General features: G+C 43.4%; 1 protein-coding gene across 1 annotated transcript in view; it reads left to right on the forward strand.

The window, feature by feature from the left end:
• The window catches only part of PAK1 (p21 (RAC1) activated kinase 1), a 41,169-nt gene extending 27,321 nt beyond the window's left edge, over positions 1-13,848 (forward strand). Inside the window, exons 7-15 of the mRNA XM_077298708.1 lie at positions 1,790-1,961; positions 2,655-2,718; positions 7,324-7,372; positions 7,651-7,763; positions 9,620-9,737; positions 11,779-11,878; positions 12,096-12,292; positions 12,802-12,939; positions 13,503-13,848. Of these exons, the coding sequence (XP_077154823.1) occupies positions 1,790-1,961; positions 2,655-2,718; positions 7,324-7,372; positions 7,651-7,763; positions 9,620-9,737; positions 11,779-11,878; positions 12,096-12,292; positions 12,802-12,939; positions 13,503-13,589 (1,038 nt within the window). The 3' untranslated portion in view covers positions 13,590-13,848. The remainder of the gene's footprint in view (positions 1-1,789; positions 1,962-2,654; positions 2,719-7,323; positions 7,373-7,650; positions 7,764-9,619; positions 9,738-11,778; positions 11,879-12,095; positions 12,293-12,801; positions 12,940-13,502) is intronic.
• The last annotated feature ends 2,511 nt before the right edge of the window (positions 13,849-16,359 follow it).

Below are 16,359 nucleotides of genomic sequence, written 5' to 3' on the forward strand. Positions count from 1 at the left end.
TATTCTTGTACATAGGGAGCAGTATTATAGTAGTTATATTCTTGTACATAGGGGCAGTATTATAGTAGTTATATTCTTGTACATAGGGGCAGTATTATAGTAGTTATATTCTTGTATATAGGAGCAGTATTATAGTAGTTATATTCTTGTACATAGGGGCAGTAATATAGTAGTTATATTCTTGTACATAGGAGCAGTATTATAGTAGTTATATTCTTGTACATAGGAGCAATATTATAGTAGTTATATTCTTGTACATAGGAGCAATATTATAGTAGTTATATTCTTGTACATAGGAGCAATATTATAGTAGTTATATTCTTGTACATAGGAGCAATATTATAGTAGTTATATTCTTGTACATAGGAGCAATATTATAGTAGTTATATTCTTGTACATAGGAGCAGTATTATAGAAGTTATATTCTTGTACATAGGAGCAGTATTATAGTAGTTATATTCTTGTACATAGGAGCAGTATTATAGTAGTTATATTCTTGTACATAGGAGCAGTATTATAGTAGTTATATTCTTGTACATAGGAGCAATATTATAGTAGTTATATTCTTGTACATAGGGGCAGTATTATAGTAGTTATATTCTTGTACATAGGAGCAGTATTATAGTAGTTATAGTCTTCTACATAGGAGCAGGTTTATAGTAGTTATATTCTTGTACATAGGAGCAGTATTATAGTAGTTATATTCTTGTACATAGGAGCAGTATTATAGTAGTTATATTCTTGTACATAGGAGCAGTATTATAGTAGTTATATTCTTGTACATAGGAGCAATATTATAGTAGTTATATTCTTGTACATAGGAGCAGTATTATAGTAGTTATATTCTTGTACATAGGAGCAGTATTATAGTAGTTATATTCTTGTACATAGGAGCAGTATTATAGTAGTTATATTCTTGTACATAGGAGCAGTATTATAGTAGTTATATTCTTGTACATAGGGGCAGTATTATAGTAGTTATATTCTTGTACATAGGGGCAGTATTATAGTAGTTATATTCTTGTACATAGGGGGCAGTATTATAGTAGTTATATTCTTGTACATGGGGGGCAGTATTATAGTAGTTATATTCTTGTACATAGGAGCAGTATTATAGTAGTTATATTCTTGTACATAGGAGCAGTATTATAGTAGTTATACTCTTGTACATAGGAATATTATAGCAGTTGTATTCTTGTACATAGGAGGAGTATTACCATATATCAGTTATATTCTTGTAGATGGGGAGCAGTATCAATTATGTCAGCACTTTGTCTCCCCTATGTAATCTGCAGACTGTGAACCTTGCTGTAATTAGGATGATACTGGGAAATGACGGTTTGTGGAGTTTCATGTTGGGCTGATAATTGGATTTGGGTCTCTCTGTCTGGAGCAGTTGGACTGGATGAAACATTAATAGAACCTCTGATCCCTTCTCCTGTTGCATGTAAAGTTTCTCTATTCACATTACTCTGCATTGATAGAAAGTGATGCTTTGATCACCATATTTGTGTGCTGTAAATTACGTAGGAGGGTCCACAATGATTCTATTGGATCGCTTTCACCCCTGGCTTCAGCCCCTTTTTTAATAGTTTGACACGGAGGTCGAGCCAAAGATGCACAGGGTTCCTCTGGTAGTGCCGGGGGGGCTTTCCTCGAAATACTCATGGTATGAATAGTCTGTTTATAGTGTTCAGATGACGATATAAATGTGAGGCTTTACCTGCTGCCTCTAGACATTGAGCTCTCGCCTGTGATATAAATTCTTCCCTGGGTCTTTTTACTTCAGGTACACACTCGCTCCGTCATTCTGCCTGTACCACCCCCAGTCGAGACCCCTCCACCACCCTCCGGACCCCTGGAAAACAGCGAGACGCAGGCAGATGCCTCATCTGCAAAAGCAACAGACAAAAACAAGAAAAAGCCCAAGATGTCGGATGAGGAAATCCTAGAGAAATTAAGTACGTGTCTGGTTATTACAGGCTGTAATGTGTACCGTATAGAGGGCAGACGTGTTAAAGGGATGGTGTTATGATGTGAGGACGGGACGTGGAGGCAAGAGGGAGGTCACAGTTCAGTCTGGAAAGCAGCATGGCCTGCCAGCAGCACAGAGGATTTCAGGAGATGCCTTTTCATGAGAATTGTTAGAGAGGAAATATGTAATGGGTCGACTTCATGATCAGAGGAGGGGTATGCTAACAAGTGGGGGGAGGTCAAGGATTGGTTTGGGGGGGGGGGGGAGGACTGTTCGCCAGCAGCACAGAGTATTTTAGGAAATAACTTTACCGATTCTGTGCAATGGGGCATCGATATGGGAGGAAGCATGAATATCGGTAAGAAATATCCCATTGTGTTATGTCTGGGGGCTGAGGTTGATTATGAAGGGTTAAAGGGGTTTTCCAGGGGCCCCGAGTGCTATTAGTTCTTGTAATTTCAGCTTCTTATTAAGGCGGGATCCCTTTAATCCTCTAGAACGCGGATTACCATGACCGATCGGCACATATCTGGCCTTTTTAAAGGGGAAGTATCTCATAAGTGATCCGTAATGTGGGGCGGGGGGGTCGGATGACGGAGGTTAATCAGATAGGAGTAATGGTGATAGATGAAGGGGTTAATACGCGGAGGTACGTCAATATCTTCTGCTGTGTCTGCAGGAAGCATCGTCAGCGTCGGGGACCCCAAGAAAAAGTACACGAGGTTCGAGAAGATTGGGCAGGGGTGAGTACGTCAGGAGACGGGTGCCTGGGTGCTCTGGGTGCCCGCCGCCATATTGGTGCTCGGGCACCGGGACCCTGGTGAAGCTTCGTGCAGCTCTACTGTGGGGGCTAAAGGCGTCCCCTGTAATCAACCTGGAGGATTACACAGGAAGATCCTATATCGGGGGGCAAAGGCGGCACCTATAATTACCACCGGCTTTACCACAGCCTACTGACACTAATATTGGGGAGAGTGGCATAAATGGCCTCCTGATCTAGTGACGTTCATCCATCCATCGCTGCTGCCTCATGCAGCTCTTACCACCGGTTTTGCCTTTCAGGGCTCTAGGAAAGCTGTGCATGAGCTGGGATAGGAACTATTTTGAGTGTCATGGACCTTTCTCAGTCCCGTGAATGACAGCCCCTGACTACAATATTTCTATATGATGAGGTCGATTTTTTGCCTTTCAGGGTTCCAGGAAAGCTTAGTAATAACTAAATGTTTTCCCTATGTTAATTATCACACAAATTTCTCAGACCCCCAAGTGGCAAATGTGCCTGCTTATGAACACTTTACCCTTAAATTTAATTTTTTACTGCATAATGAGATAGGATTGTATTTCAGGACTCTAGGAAAGCTGGGTAGATGCCGCATTCACAACTAATTTGTCATTCAACTTTGTCAGCCTTCTTCCCCCAATTACAACCCCTGAACCCTGATCACAATATTGCTTTATAGCTAGCTAGGTTTAACATTCAGGACTCCGGGAAAGCTGGGTAAGTAACTTAAGGAATGTTTAGGTATCACACAGCTTCCTCAGATCCCTGAGTGGCAAATTTGCTTGCTTTTACATACTTTACCCTTAGATTGAATTTTTTGCTGCACAAAGAGAGAGGTTTGCTTTTCAGGACTTTAGGAAAGCTGGGTAGAAGCTGTAATTGCAACTTGTTTAAGATTCAACTTTTTCAGAGCCCCCCTTCCCCCTACCCCTGATTATAAGCTCTGGTTTAAAGCTGGGTAGGTTTGCCGTTCAGTACTCCTGGAAAGCTGGGTCATAACTAACATGGGGACTGTTTAGTTATCATCACACAGATTTCTCAGACCCCAGAGTGGCAGATTTATCCACTCATGCCACTCCATAATGAGTGAGGTTTGACCTTCAGGACTCTTGGAAAGCTGGGTATGAGCGGTAACCACAAACAATTTGTCATTCAGTTTTGTCAACCTTCCTCCCTGATTATAACTACTGCAATATTGCTTTATAACTACGTATGTTTACAGTTCAGGACTCCTGGAAAGCTGAGTATCTGCTGAAATGGTGACTATTTGGTTGTCGCACAGCTTTCTCAGACAGCCATTACCTTTTTTTATTATGTTTTTGCTGCTTAACCAATTACTTTTGCCTTTCTGGCCTCTAGGACAGCTGTGTAGATTCCACAATGGTAACTATTTAAATGGCCATTCAGCTTTCTCAGACCTCTGAATAACAATCCTTGTACCCATGATTACAATATTGCTATGTAACGAGGTAGGCTTTCCATGCAGGACTCTGGGAAAGCTGGATAATGACTAAAATGGGGCCTCTTTCTAAGCCCTCCACTACCCCCTACTTGTGCAGGCTTTGCCCTCCTTTTACACTATTGCTGTCTCACAAGCTGGGTTTGCCGTTCAGGCCTCTAGGAAAGTTGAAATGGGAACTACTTTATCTTCACTCAACTTTCTCAGACCACTCAGTACTTACTATTTGTGTAGCATTTACCCTTATGTGCATTAATTCTGCATATCAAGACCGGTTTGCCTTTCAGGGCATTGGAAAAGATGGATAGGAACTCCAGTGACAGGGCAGCCAGTAGGCTTTCTTTGTTCCCTGAATGACATCCCACGACTCTGGGAAAGCTGAGTGGGAGCAGAAATTATGGCACTTTGGTTTCCACCCAGCTTTCCCAGATATTTAGTTAATATGAATATTGAGGGCATTGATGATTCCTGGTGGGATGGAGGGGGCGGAATGTGAGTTTTGAGGAGGTTTTTGACCCTTGAACGATATATTGGTGGACCGCCGCCGTATCTCGTCAGTCGCGGTGCCGGAGGGTGATGTCTGACTATGCAGCGCGGTGCATTTAGCAGTTGTCCTGGCAGATGGTGGCAATAGTATAACATTCCTGCACACTGAGAGCCGGCGAGCGGCCCGGTGCCAGCGCGGCTAATGATGCCTGTGTATGCGCTGGCCGCGGGCCAGTGGGCATTCTGCAGTTGCTCACGGTCGGGGAATGCCCTGCGTGAGATTATCCACATGAATGTTCTCTTTGTGTTCCTGTCGGCCCGGTGGAACCTGGCAGGAGAAGCGAGGCCGTCCGCATGGCAGCACTATCTGTGCCCTCTGACATAACTGGGTCATGGGATGTGAGGACGGGAAATCTACACGAATCCAACTCGTGAAATGTGTGAGTCACCAAATCTGCCCCCAGTACATCCTCCCTGCACAATACCATGCCATGCAGGGCTACGGGAAAGCTGGGTGAATGGTTCTTAGGAAGCTGTATGATAAAGGGAGATCGGGCCCAGCCCCTGTCTTTTGAGGAGCAGGAGATATATATATATATGAGGGGGAAATATATATATATATATATATATATATATATATATATATATATATATATATATATATATATATACACATATATATATATATATATATATATATATATATATATATATATATATATATATATATATATATATATTCCCCCATTTTTGCTCTTCTTTGCATGTCTGTTTTTGTAAAATGATGCAAAGTAGCGAACGTACATAACGTCATAAGGGATGGGAGGTGCGCTGAGTGACTGGAGGACATTTGCTCTGGATGAAACATCCAAAGTCATTTTAGAAATCCCAAATCACGCCCACGCTGGCATACAAAGTAAAGAGATAAATAAAAAATAAATAAACAATAAAGGTTTTTTTATTTGTTTGCTTTTTTATTCACAAATAATGCAGAAGAATAAGAAGCAGCAGAAGAAATGTAAAACAAATATAGATTTTAAAAAGGTGTGAATTAAAAACAGGAGAAAAATACCATAAAATAAAGGGCCCCATGCATTGCATTTGTGCATTAAAAAACAAGTTTGTGTTTATTGCTATTATTATTTGTAATACAGTTCACTTCCTGCTGCTTCTTTTTCTACTTCTTCTTTTTCTCCTTCTACTTTCATGCTCCTTGTTTTACTGCTTTTTTTTCTGCAGCTTTGTTTGCCTTTTCTGCTTTTTTCTGCTGCTCCTTCTTTTTCTGCTTCTGCTTTTCTGATTTTTTTCTGCTTTTTTCTGCTTCTCCTTTTTCCGCTGCTTCTTTTTTTCTTCTTTTCCAATGGGGCATGTTTTAGTTTTTATCTACTATGTACAGGCTGATATCTATGTATTAGTACTACTTTTCCTGCTGCTTCTTTATCTACTACTTCTTTTCCTGCTGCTTCTTTTTCTACTTCTTCTTTTCCTGCTGCTTCTTTTTCTACTACTTCTTTTTCTGCTCCTTCTTTTTTTTCTGCTTCTTTTTCTACTACTTCTTTTCCTGCTGCTTCTTTTTCTACTTCTTCTTTTCCTGCTGCTTCTTTTTCTACTTGTTCTTTTCCTGCTGCTTCTTTTTCTACTACTTCTTTTCCTGAGGCTTCTTTTTCTACTACTACTTTTCCTGCTGCTTCTTTTTCTACTACTTCTTTTTCTACTGCTTCTTTTTCTACTGCTTCTTTTTCTACTGCTTCTTTTTCTGCTGCTTCTTTTTCTACTGCTTCTTTTTCTACCTCTTCTTTTTTGCTCCTTGTTTTACTGCTTATTTTCTGCAGCTTTTTTGCTTTTCCAGCTTTTTTTGCTTTTTCAGCTTTTTTTGCTTTTTCTGCTTTTTCTGCTGCTTCTTTTTCTGCTGCTTCTTTTTCTGCTGCTTCTTTTTCTACTTCTTTTTCTTCTTTTCTGCTCCTTGTTTTACAGCTTTTTTGCTTTTTCTGCTTTTTTTCTCTGCTCCTTCTTTTTCTGCTTTTCTGCTTCTCCTTTTTCTGCTGCTTCTTTTTTCTTCTTTTCGAATGGGGCATGTTTTAGATTTTAGCTACAATGTACAGGCTGATATCTATATATTAGTATTCCACAGGTATCTGTGAAGACCTCACTTTACCATAACAGGATCTATGGTCGGACATCCCTGGCTTTCTTCAATGGACTCCAGGCTGTCGGGTCACATTCACTTCACAGTGATTTTTGATCAAAGGGGAAATGGATTCCCCTCTCTACTTAATTCAAAGGGTTAAAGCTGAGATCAGAGTCATAAGAGGGGCAGTGGGTGATTGCACAGGTCCATAAGCTGTGCACACCTGATGTTTGTCCCAATGCGGCAAACGCTGCGTTCTCGTCCTGGGCTGGTAGCTAAAGGAAACGACCGCTGCTAAGCCGAATTGTGATTGTGTGTCCTGTTGGAAATATTAGAACAAACCTCTATGACAAAGAAATGACTTTAAAGAAGGAATGAGGACGAATCAAGGTTGTCTTCTCTATGATTTAAAGTTACTGGAAGTTTTTTTTATTCTGGGTGGACATGTCCTTTAAGCACTTGGTATTTGACCTTTAGTCTCTTGTTCCTCGCAGGGCATCAGGAACGGTTTACATTGCATTGGACGTGGCAACAGGACAAGAGGTAAAGAATCCATCTCGGTCCTATGGGGTGTAGTTGGGAGAGGAGTGTTTCATTTATGTGACCCCCTCCAACCCCCAAACCTGTACCACCCCATCTCCCACTGCTCATCTGTTCATCTAGTCACTTGTGGGGTCTCATTATTTGTTTTCTGAGGTTCAGAACCCTCATGGGGCTGGGAATAACCTGCACCAAGGTCCACCATTAACCACAAGGTTCTGATCCATGCCCCTATTTACTTATCGAATTCCTTAAAATGATTTTTTGTTTTCCTCGTACAGGTGGCAATTAAGCAAATGAATTTACAACAGCAGCCAAAGAAAGAGTTAATTATTAATGAGATCCTGGTAATGAGGGAAAACAAGAATCCAAACATTGTCAACTATCTTGACAGGTGCGGTTATATTGGGGGGAGGAAGTGTCAGATTTGGGGGGTTACTTGCATTTCATGTAATAAGGGAGAGAGGAAAGTATTCACCACTCACAATAGGTAATGTCACAGCTCACCTCCTCCTGTACAGTGACTGATAACACCTCTATATACAGCAGATAGCACAGGATCCACCATTCACAATAGGTGATGTCACAGCTCACCTCCTCCTCCTGTACAATGACTGATAACACCTCTATATACAGTAAACACAGGATCCACCATTCACAATAAATGATGTCACAGCTCACGTCCTACTCCTGTACAATGACTGATAACACCTCTATATACAGTAGATAACACAGGATCCACCATTCACAATAGGTGATGTCACAGCTCACCTCCTCCTCCTGTACAATGACTGATAACATCTCTATATACAGTAGATAACACAGGATCCACCATTCACAATAGGTAATGTCACAGCTCACCTCCTCCTGTACAGTGACTGATAACACCTCTATATATAGTAGATAACACAGGATCCACCATTCACAATAGGTGATGTCACAGCTCACCTCCTCCTGTACAATGACTGATAACACCTCTATATACAGTAGATAACACCGGATCCACCATTCACAATACATGTCACAGATCACCTCCTCCTCCTGTACAATGACTGATAACACCTCTATATACAGCAGATAGCACAGGATCCACCATTCACAATAGGTGATGTCACAGCTCACCTCCTCCTCCTGTACAATGACTGATAACACCTCTATATACAGCAGATAGCACAGGATCCACCATTCACAATAGGTGATGTCACAGCTCACCTCCTCCTCCTGTACAATGACTGATAACACCTCTATATACAGTAGATAACACCGGATCCACCATTCACAATACATGTCACAGATCACCTCCTCCTCCTGTACAATGACTGATAACACCTCTATATACAGCAGATAGCACAGGATCCACCATTCACAATAGGTGATGTCACAGCTCACCTCCTCCTCCTGTACAATGACTGATAACACCTCTATATACAGCAGATAGCACAGGATCCACCATTCACAATAGGTGATGTCACAGCTCACCTCCTCCTCCTGTACAATGACTGATAACACCTCTATATACAGTAGATAACACAGGATCCACCATTCACAATAGGTGATGTCACAGCTCACCTCCTCCTCCTGTACAATGACTGATAACATCTCTATATACAGTAGATAACACAGGATCCACCATTCACAATAGGTGATGTCACAGCTCACCTCCTCCTCCTGTACAATGACTGATAACATCTCTATATACAGTAGATAACACAGGATCCACCATTCACAATAGGTGATGTCACAGCTCACCTCCTCCTGTACAATGACTGATAAAACCTCTATATACAGCAGATAACACAGGATCCACCATTCACAATAGGTGATGTCACAGCTCACCTCCTCCTCCTGTACAATGACTGATAAAACCTCTATATACAGCAGATAACACAGGATCCACCATTCACAACAATAGGTGATGTCACAGCTCACCTCCTCCTCCTGTACAATGACTGATAATACCTCTATATACAGTAGATAACACAGGATCCACCATTCACAATAGGTGATGTCACAGCTCACCTCCTCCTTCTACTGTACAATGACTGATAACACCTCTATATACAGTAGATAACACAGGATCCACCATTCACAATAGGGGATGTCATAGCTCACCTCCTCCTCCTGCACAATGACTGATGACAATAATCTGCTGATTATTAAAGGGGTTTTCTCTTCTTGATAAATAATCTATACTGTTGATATTTGCACAATGTGAACGGCCGCACTCATCCACGATCGCTGTGATTGCAGTTACCTGGTCGGGGAGGAGCTGTGGGTGGTGATGGAGTACCTGGCGGGAGGGTCGCTCACGGACGTAGTCACCGAGACCTGCATGGCGGAAGGACAGATAGCAGCGGTGTGCAGAGAGGTGAACCATTTTATTTCCATCTTTTATAGTGTATATGTATTTATCTAATGTATCTCACATCTCTGTTCTCCATGATGATACTAGATCTTTGTGTATTTATATTTATCTCTCCAACTGGTTTATGATCTGAGCAATTAGGGGGGGCACATACTTTACCTTTTAAATATACAAGCTGTAAACAAATGGTAATGGGTCATCAGAAAATGATTGATTAACTTCTTAGTGCAAATTGACATAACGGTCTACAAGTATGGAGGGGGTTCAGGAGCCGAGCACATGCCGGCTGTGTTATACTGCTGCGTCTGTAAATGCAGCTGTGACCGCTGCTGCTGATCGGTGAGCGTCCTTGGATAGCTCATCATGGCAGCCTTGCAGTCTAATGAAGGTCCCAATAGCTGCCATCTTGGTACTCCTGAGCAGGGCCGGTTTTAGGCAAACTGGGGCCCTGGCTAAAAGTTTAAAGTGTGGCCCCCAAATGCTCACATATTGCACATCACACAGAAGCATCTCTGTTGTATTTACGTGCATTAAGTTCAGACCATGAAATGAGAGTGGTCGACAATATTGAAGTAGTACTGTGCTTGTTTCCCGGCTTCTCTCCACCGTCTGAGGAACAATGATCGGGACAGAACAATCACTAATAGATCAATCGGTCCCCATACAGGATCATGTTAGCAGCAGCACATCTGCAGTTTTCACTGGGTGATGTGCTGCCGAGAGCAATGATTTTTGTCCTGGCATAAATAATCCAATCAGTTGATGAATAAGCAGCATTTTGCTTGTTTAGTATAATACACCCCATAGTCCTCCAGATAGCATAATGCACTCCCCATAGTCCTCCATATAGTAAAATAGACTCCTCATTATCCTCCATATAGTATAATACAGTTCCCATAGTCCTCCATATAGTATAGTACACTCCTCATGGTCCTACATATAGTATAATGCACTCCCCATAGTTTTTCGTACACTATAATGTATTCCCCATAGTCCTCGATACAGTAAAATGTAGGTCCTATATAGCATAAAGCACTGCCCATAGTCATATAGAGTATACTGCAGCCGTCGCGTAGAGTATAATGCAGCCTCCACGTACTGTAGAGTATACTGCAGCCTCCGCGTAGAGTATACTGCAGCCTCCGCGTAGAGTATACTGCAGCCTCCGCGTAGAGTATAATGCAGCCTCCACGTACTGTAGAGTATACTGCAGCCTCCGCGTAGAGTATACTGCAGCCTCCGCGTAGAGTATACTGCAGCCTCCGCGTAGAGTATACTGCAGCCTCCGCGTAGAGTATACTGCAGCCTCCGCGTAGAGTATACTGCAGCCTCCGCGTAGAGTATACTGCAGCTGCCGCGTAGAGTATAATGCAGCCTCCGCGAACTGTAGAGTATACTGCAGCCTCGGCGTAGAGTATAATGCAGCCTCCGCGTACTGTAGAGTATACTGCAGCCTCCGCGTAGAGTATAATGCAGCCTCCGCGAACTGTAGAGTATACTGCAGCCTCCGCGTAGAGTATACTGCAGCCGCCGCGTAGAGTATACTGCAGCCCTGCAATCCTATAGTATTATGGGCACCAGGATTCACTCACCGATATATGAAAAAAAAAACAAAACACAATACTCTCCTCTCCTCCTCGTTCCCCCGTTGATCCCGGCTCTACTCCGGTATCAGCCACTGCTCGGACCCGGCACACAGCAGGTACGTGATGAAGTGACGTCATAGCGCACCCACTGTGTCAGAGACAGAGGGGAATGATGGGAGCGTCATCTGACACCCTCTCCTCCATTATTGATTTCAACTGTATCGGCATCTATGTGACCATTAAAATGAGACATACAGGTAGCACTAGTGTAACATTTCTATTACCTGTATGCCCATATTAATAGGTCAGATAAGTCCCTGAAATTGTGTCCTGATTTGACCACAATCCCCGCAAAGATGAGATTACCGGGGGCTTTTGCGGGTTATCGAGTGTCCATATGTCATGTGCTGTATGTCTGTCTCGGCTGCACAGTGTGAACTGTTCTCTCTTTTCCGCAGTGTCTTCAGGCTTTAGAATTCCTGCACTCCAACCAAGTCATCCACCGGGACATAAAGAGCGACAACATCCTGCTGGGCATGGACGGGTCCGTGAAGTTAAGTATGTGACCGCAGGCTGCCCCCATAGTGTTAGGAGAGGGACGGCCCTTCACCCTACGAGCTAATAGACTAATGTTCCCATCACAATGAAACACATTGTAACTGCAGCCATAAGTACAATGCAATAGGAAGTCAGGACTTATTGTTATACTGTTTACCCACAGGAGCCGCGATATAGCAGGCGGCATTATTGTATCACTAGTGTCATCTTCTTCTAGCGGACTTTGGGTTTTGTGCCCAGATCACCCCGGAACAAAGTAAACGCAGCACAATGGTCGGCACTCCATACTGGATGGCTCCTGAAGTGGTAACACGCAAAGCTTACGGCCCGAAAGTGGATATCTGGTCTCTGGGGATCATGGCCATAGAGATGGTGGAAGGGGAGCCGCCATACCTAAATGAGAATCCTCTCAGAGTAAGTGATGCCATGTATTATAGGAGTTATAGTTCTGCACATAGGGAGCAGTATTATAGGAGTTATAGTTCTGCACATAGCGAGCAGTATTATAGTAGTTATATCCTTGTATATAGGGGCAGTATTATAGTAGTTATATTCTTGTATATAGGGGGCAGTATTATAGTAGTTATATTCTTGTACATAGGAGCAGTGTTATAGTAGTTATATTCTTGTACATAGGGGCAGTATTATAGTAGTTATATTCTTGTACATAGGGGCAGTATTATAGTAGTTATATTCTTGTACATAGGGGCAGTATTATAGTAGTTATATTCTTGTACATAGGAGCAGTGTTATAGTAGTTATATTCTTGTATATAGGGGGCAGTATTATAGTAGTTATATTCTTGTACATAGGAGCAGTGTTATAGTAGTTATATTCTTGTACATAGGGGCAGTATTATAGTAGTTGTATCCTTGTACATAGGGCAGTATTTGTTGTGCCTTGACCGGTGACTTTGTACACAGGCACTTTACCTTATTGCCACTAATGGGACCCCAGAACTGCAGGAACCGGAGAAGTTGTCTGTTACTTTCAAGGACTTTCTGAATCAATGCCTGGAGATGGATGTGGAGAAGAGAGGATCGGCCAGAGATCTCCTGCAGGTGAGGCTTTGTACCCCGCGTACTGTTGATAAGTGTATTTTGCTGGGGTTTGCCGCCTGGTACAGTCGCCTGCATTGTGGATGAGGCTGTGTGCAGCTTTGCAGCGGGGGAGGTTGGGTTAGATCGCTGTGTGGTGCAGGATGCTTGGCTTTCCTTCCTCCGACCATATTGCATTGAGCAGGTGGCTTCTCCTGCAGAACGGCTTGTGTTCTGGTGACTGACGGGGGGCGCTGAGCTCATCACGTATTAATAGATCCTCCATAGTAGAGATACAGAACCCGGCGCACTCCACACGGTGCGGATCCACAGCCTGCGATTGCAGTGACTGAAGTGGCGGTATAGGGGGCAGAGGTGTTGGACAGGGAGGCACAGGGGGGGCCCAGACCCTTAACTGAAATCTTATTCATTGCATCCATCACCATGCAGTATCACAGCACATGCTCGGCCCGAACATTGTTTAGTCGTACAGCTGCAAATTTATTGGTGCAGCTTTGGTTGTGAATGGAGTCCTACGGCTATATCCGTCCTGTCCATTTTAATGTCCGCCATTTTTTCCCTGACAGCACTCGTTCTTGAAGACCGCCGAACCCCTCTCCAGCCTAACACACCTCATCAACGCAAGTAAAGAGGCGGCCAAAAAGAACCACTAAGTAACGGGACTCGTTGATTCTTGGGCTCCCTGGTGGGGGTTTAGTGATCGGACGACTTTTTTCAGCGCGTTCTTGTCCTAAGCCGCGAGCGCAGAACCTGCGGCCGATCCCTGGACTGTAACAGACTGAACTGTGAGCGACGTTTATATGTGACGATCAGAACAAGTTTATAGAAGTTTTTTTCTTTATTTTATTTTATTTTTTTATAATTTGGAGTATTGACAATTTTATTAATGTGAATAAATGAAGGTTCTTGTTCTCTCGTTCTTTAAACGAGTCGTCGTGCGCGTTTTCTGCCTTAAATGTCAGGTATACAGAGTGTCGTGGAGACTTGAGGAGGAGGACGGCCGATATCCGTTTTCACTTATGGATGTCGATGTATCTGCAGGTTATATGTGACTTAAAGGGATTTTCCTGGATTTTTCAGAAGCAAACAAAATGTACTTATTAGTACAACTGTGTTATTAAAAGCTTCACTCTGGTCCTTAAAATTAAATTTCCCAGATTATTTTTGTGCATTATTGATCCGAAACTTCACATGGTCTTGGGCTGGGCAAGAAAAGTTATCAAAACCACGCCCCTTGTGACATCACTTCCTGCCAGGCTGAAGCTCTATGTCGCTGGTTCCGGTTGTTGCCGCCCCCTGTACGCATTCTCTACTCCATTTTAGCTTTTTCCTTCTTCATTTTGAGCTGAAATCAGAGAAAACGACCTGAAATTGTGCTGAAGGATCCCGGTATTACCAAATCTTATAGACAGATCCTTTACACGGGGCGGCAAAGACAGGAAGTCTGCAAGCTGAAGCTTCATCCAATGGCTGTGGAGCAGGAAGTGATGTCAGCTTGAGAAGGGGGCCTGGCTTGGGGAGTTTCTTTTATCCAGAAGAGGAAGAGGGTTTAGTACTTTGTCTGTGGACTTGCAAGGACAGTGCTGAGAGATGGCTAGGATCTGCAGCATGTGATGGGTATAGGCTGCCTGGGGCTAAATTAAAAAAAAAAAGGAGGAAGAGCGCTAGGGTTCAGAGTGGGGAGCGAACCTGAACCTGACCAAGGACCTCAGAAGTGAAGAGAGTGGAGATGAAAGGTGCTGCTATTCCAGAAATGGCCAATGACAAGGGCACCTGGTGTACCGACCGGGCAGATGGAATTGTATACCAACCCATTTATTAGGACGGCCATGGTTAAAGATCTAGAGACCATAAGCGCTCCTTCTGTTCTGTAACAAGACAAGGCGATTGTTTTATTGTTTCTCTTTGTAGAAACTGCAAAAACGAAACCAGAAAATAAATAGTGTCGCCATATCCCGCATGTTATAGGACCTCTGTTTCTGGGTTGTTGCCTTTAAAGCAGCACTAGACCAAAGGGGGAATCTTGGGGGCAACAATGGGGGAAAGTCGATGTAGAAGCAAATAGCCAAAAATATCTGGTCCGCAAACTTTGCAGGGATGATTTGTGAGTAGGAGAAGTCTGTGTGGTGGTCCGAGTTGGATAGAGAAGAAAAGGGAATGGAGAACTACAGTCATGGCTGAAAGTGTGGTGGGCCTCACAAAATTGTTGGCACCTTTCCAAAATTGTGGGTAAACAACTTAATTTTAAGCATGTGATGCTCATTCAAACTCACCTGTGGCAAGTAACAGGTTGGACAAAATTGTTGGCTCCCTCAACTTAATATTTGGTTGCACCCTTTGGAATAAATAACTGCAATAAAACTCTTCCTATAACCATCCACAAGCTTCAGATATACTGTATACGGCAGAGGCGCCATATCTAAGGACGGGGGAGAACAGACTATACACACAAACACAATCATAAGTCCAAATATATGAAAAGTACAAAACATCTTTATTAATCAAAACAGGCTAAAAAACAGCAAATGGAAAAAATCTCTGTGCCGCCCTCAGCACGTATGCAGAGAAAAGAACAGGAGTGGGTGCAAGAAGATTATACAAATATCAGTACCAGTACTGTCCAGATAAGGTCCCCAATAATAGGTCAGTGCCATAGTTTACACATAATGCCAATAACAGATGTCAGTAGAATAGGACAGAAGTACACAATATACATACCAAACAATGTAACAGCACCAGTGTGCAGGCACCCCACAGCTGTCCACCCCGACGCGCGTTTCGGCAAATGCCTTTCTCAAGGGGTCAGACCTCTTTTCCCCTGCCTGGTGCAGGCGCAGTGAGCGCTGCTCGTCTGTCCTCATATGCAGTCTCGGTGACTGCGCCTGTGCGGCTGCCCTGCCTGTGAATCCCAGCCCCGCAGTGTGAATAAATCAGAAGACACTGCGGGGCTGGGATTCACAGGCAGGGCGGCCGCACGGGCGCAGTCAGCTGGACTGCATATGAGGACAGACGGGCAGCGCTCACTGCATCTGCAATAGGCAGGAGAAAAGAGCGCAGGCGCCGGCTGATTTCAAAACAGTGCCGAGGAGGAGGCGCCCGGCGCCAAGAAGACATGACTGACGGCTGTGTGGCGTCTGCAGCAGGGGGGAAAGGCCGGCCTCCAGGACTGAAGAAAAGGTATTTAGGACAAATTACAAAACTGATTATTTCTGCAGTTACAGCACCAATAACTAAAAGAGCCACCTTGTTAGAATGCAGCATTACTGCTGCACAAGGTGGCTCTTTTAGTTAAAAACGCCTGAGGGGGGGGGGGGGGGGGGGTGACAGGTTCCCTTTAAAGCTTTTCTTGGAAGAAAGCGAAAAGTTAAATAAACTGGAAACGCAACAGACTCAAACAATGACTGGAGTCACACCGGTATATAA

Source organism: Ranitomeya variabilis, chromosome 3 (genome assembly GCF_051348905.1).
Source record: "Ranitomeya variabilis isolate aRanVar5 chromosome 3, aRanVar5.hap1, whole genome shotgun sequence".
Taxonomy (NCBI): domain Eukaryota; kingdom Metazoa; phylum Chordata; class Amphibia; order Anura; family Dendrobatidae; genus Ranitomeya; species Ranitomeya variabilis.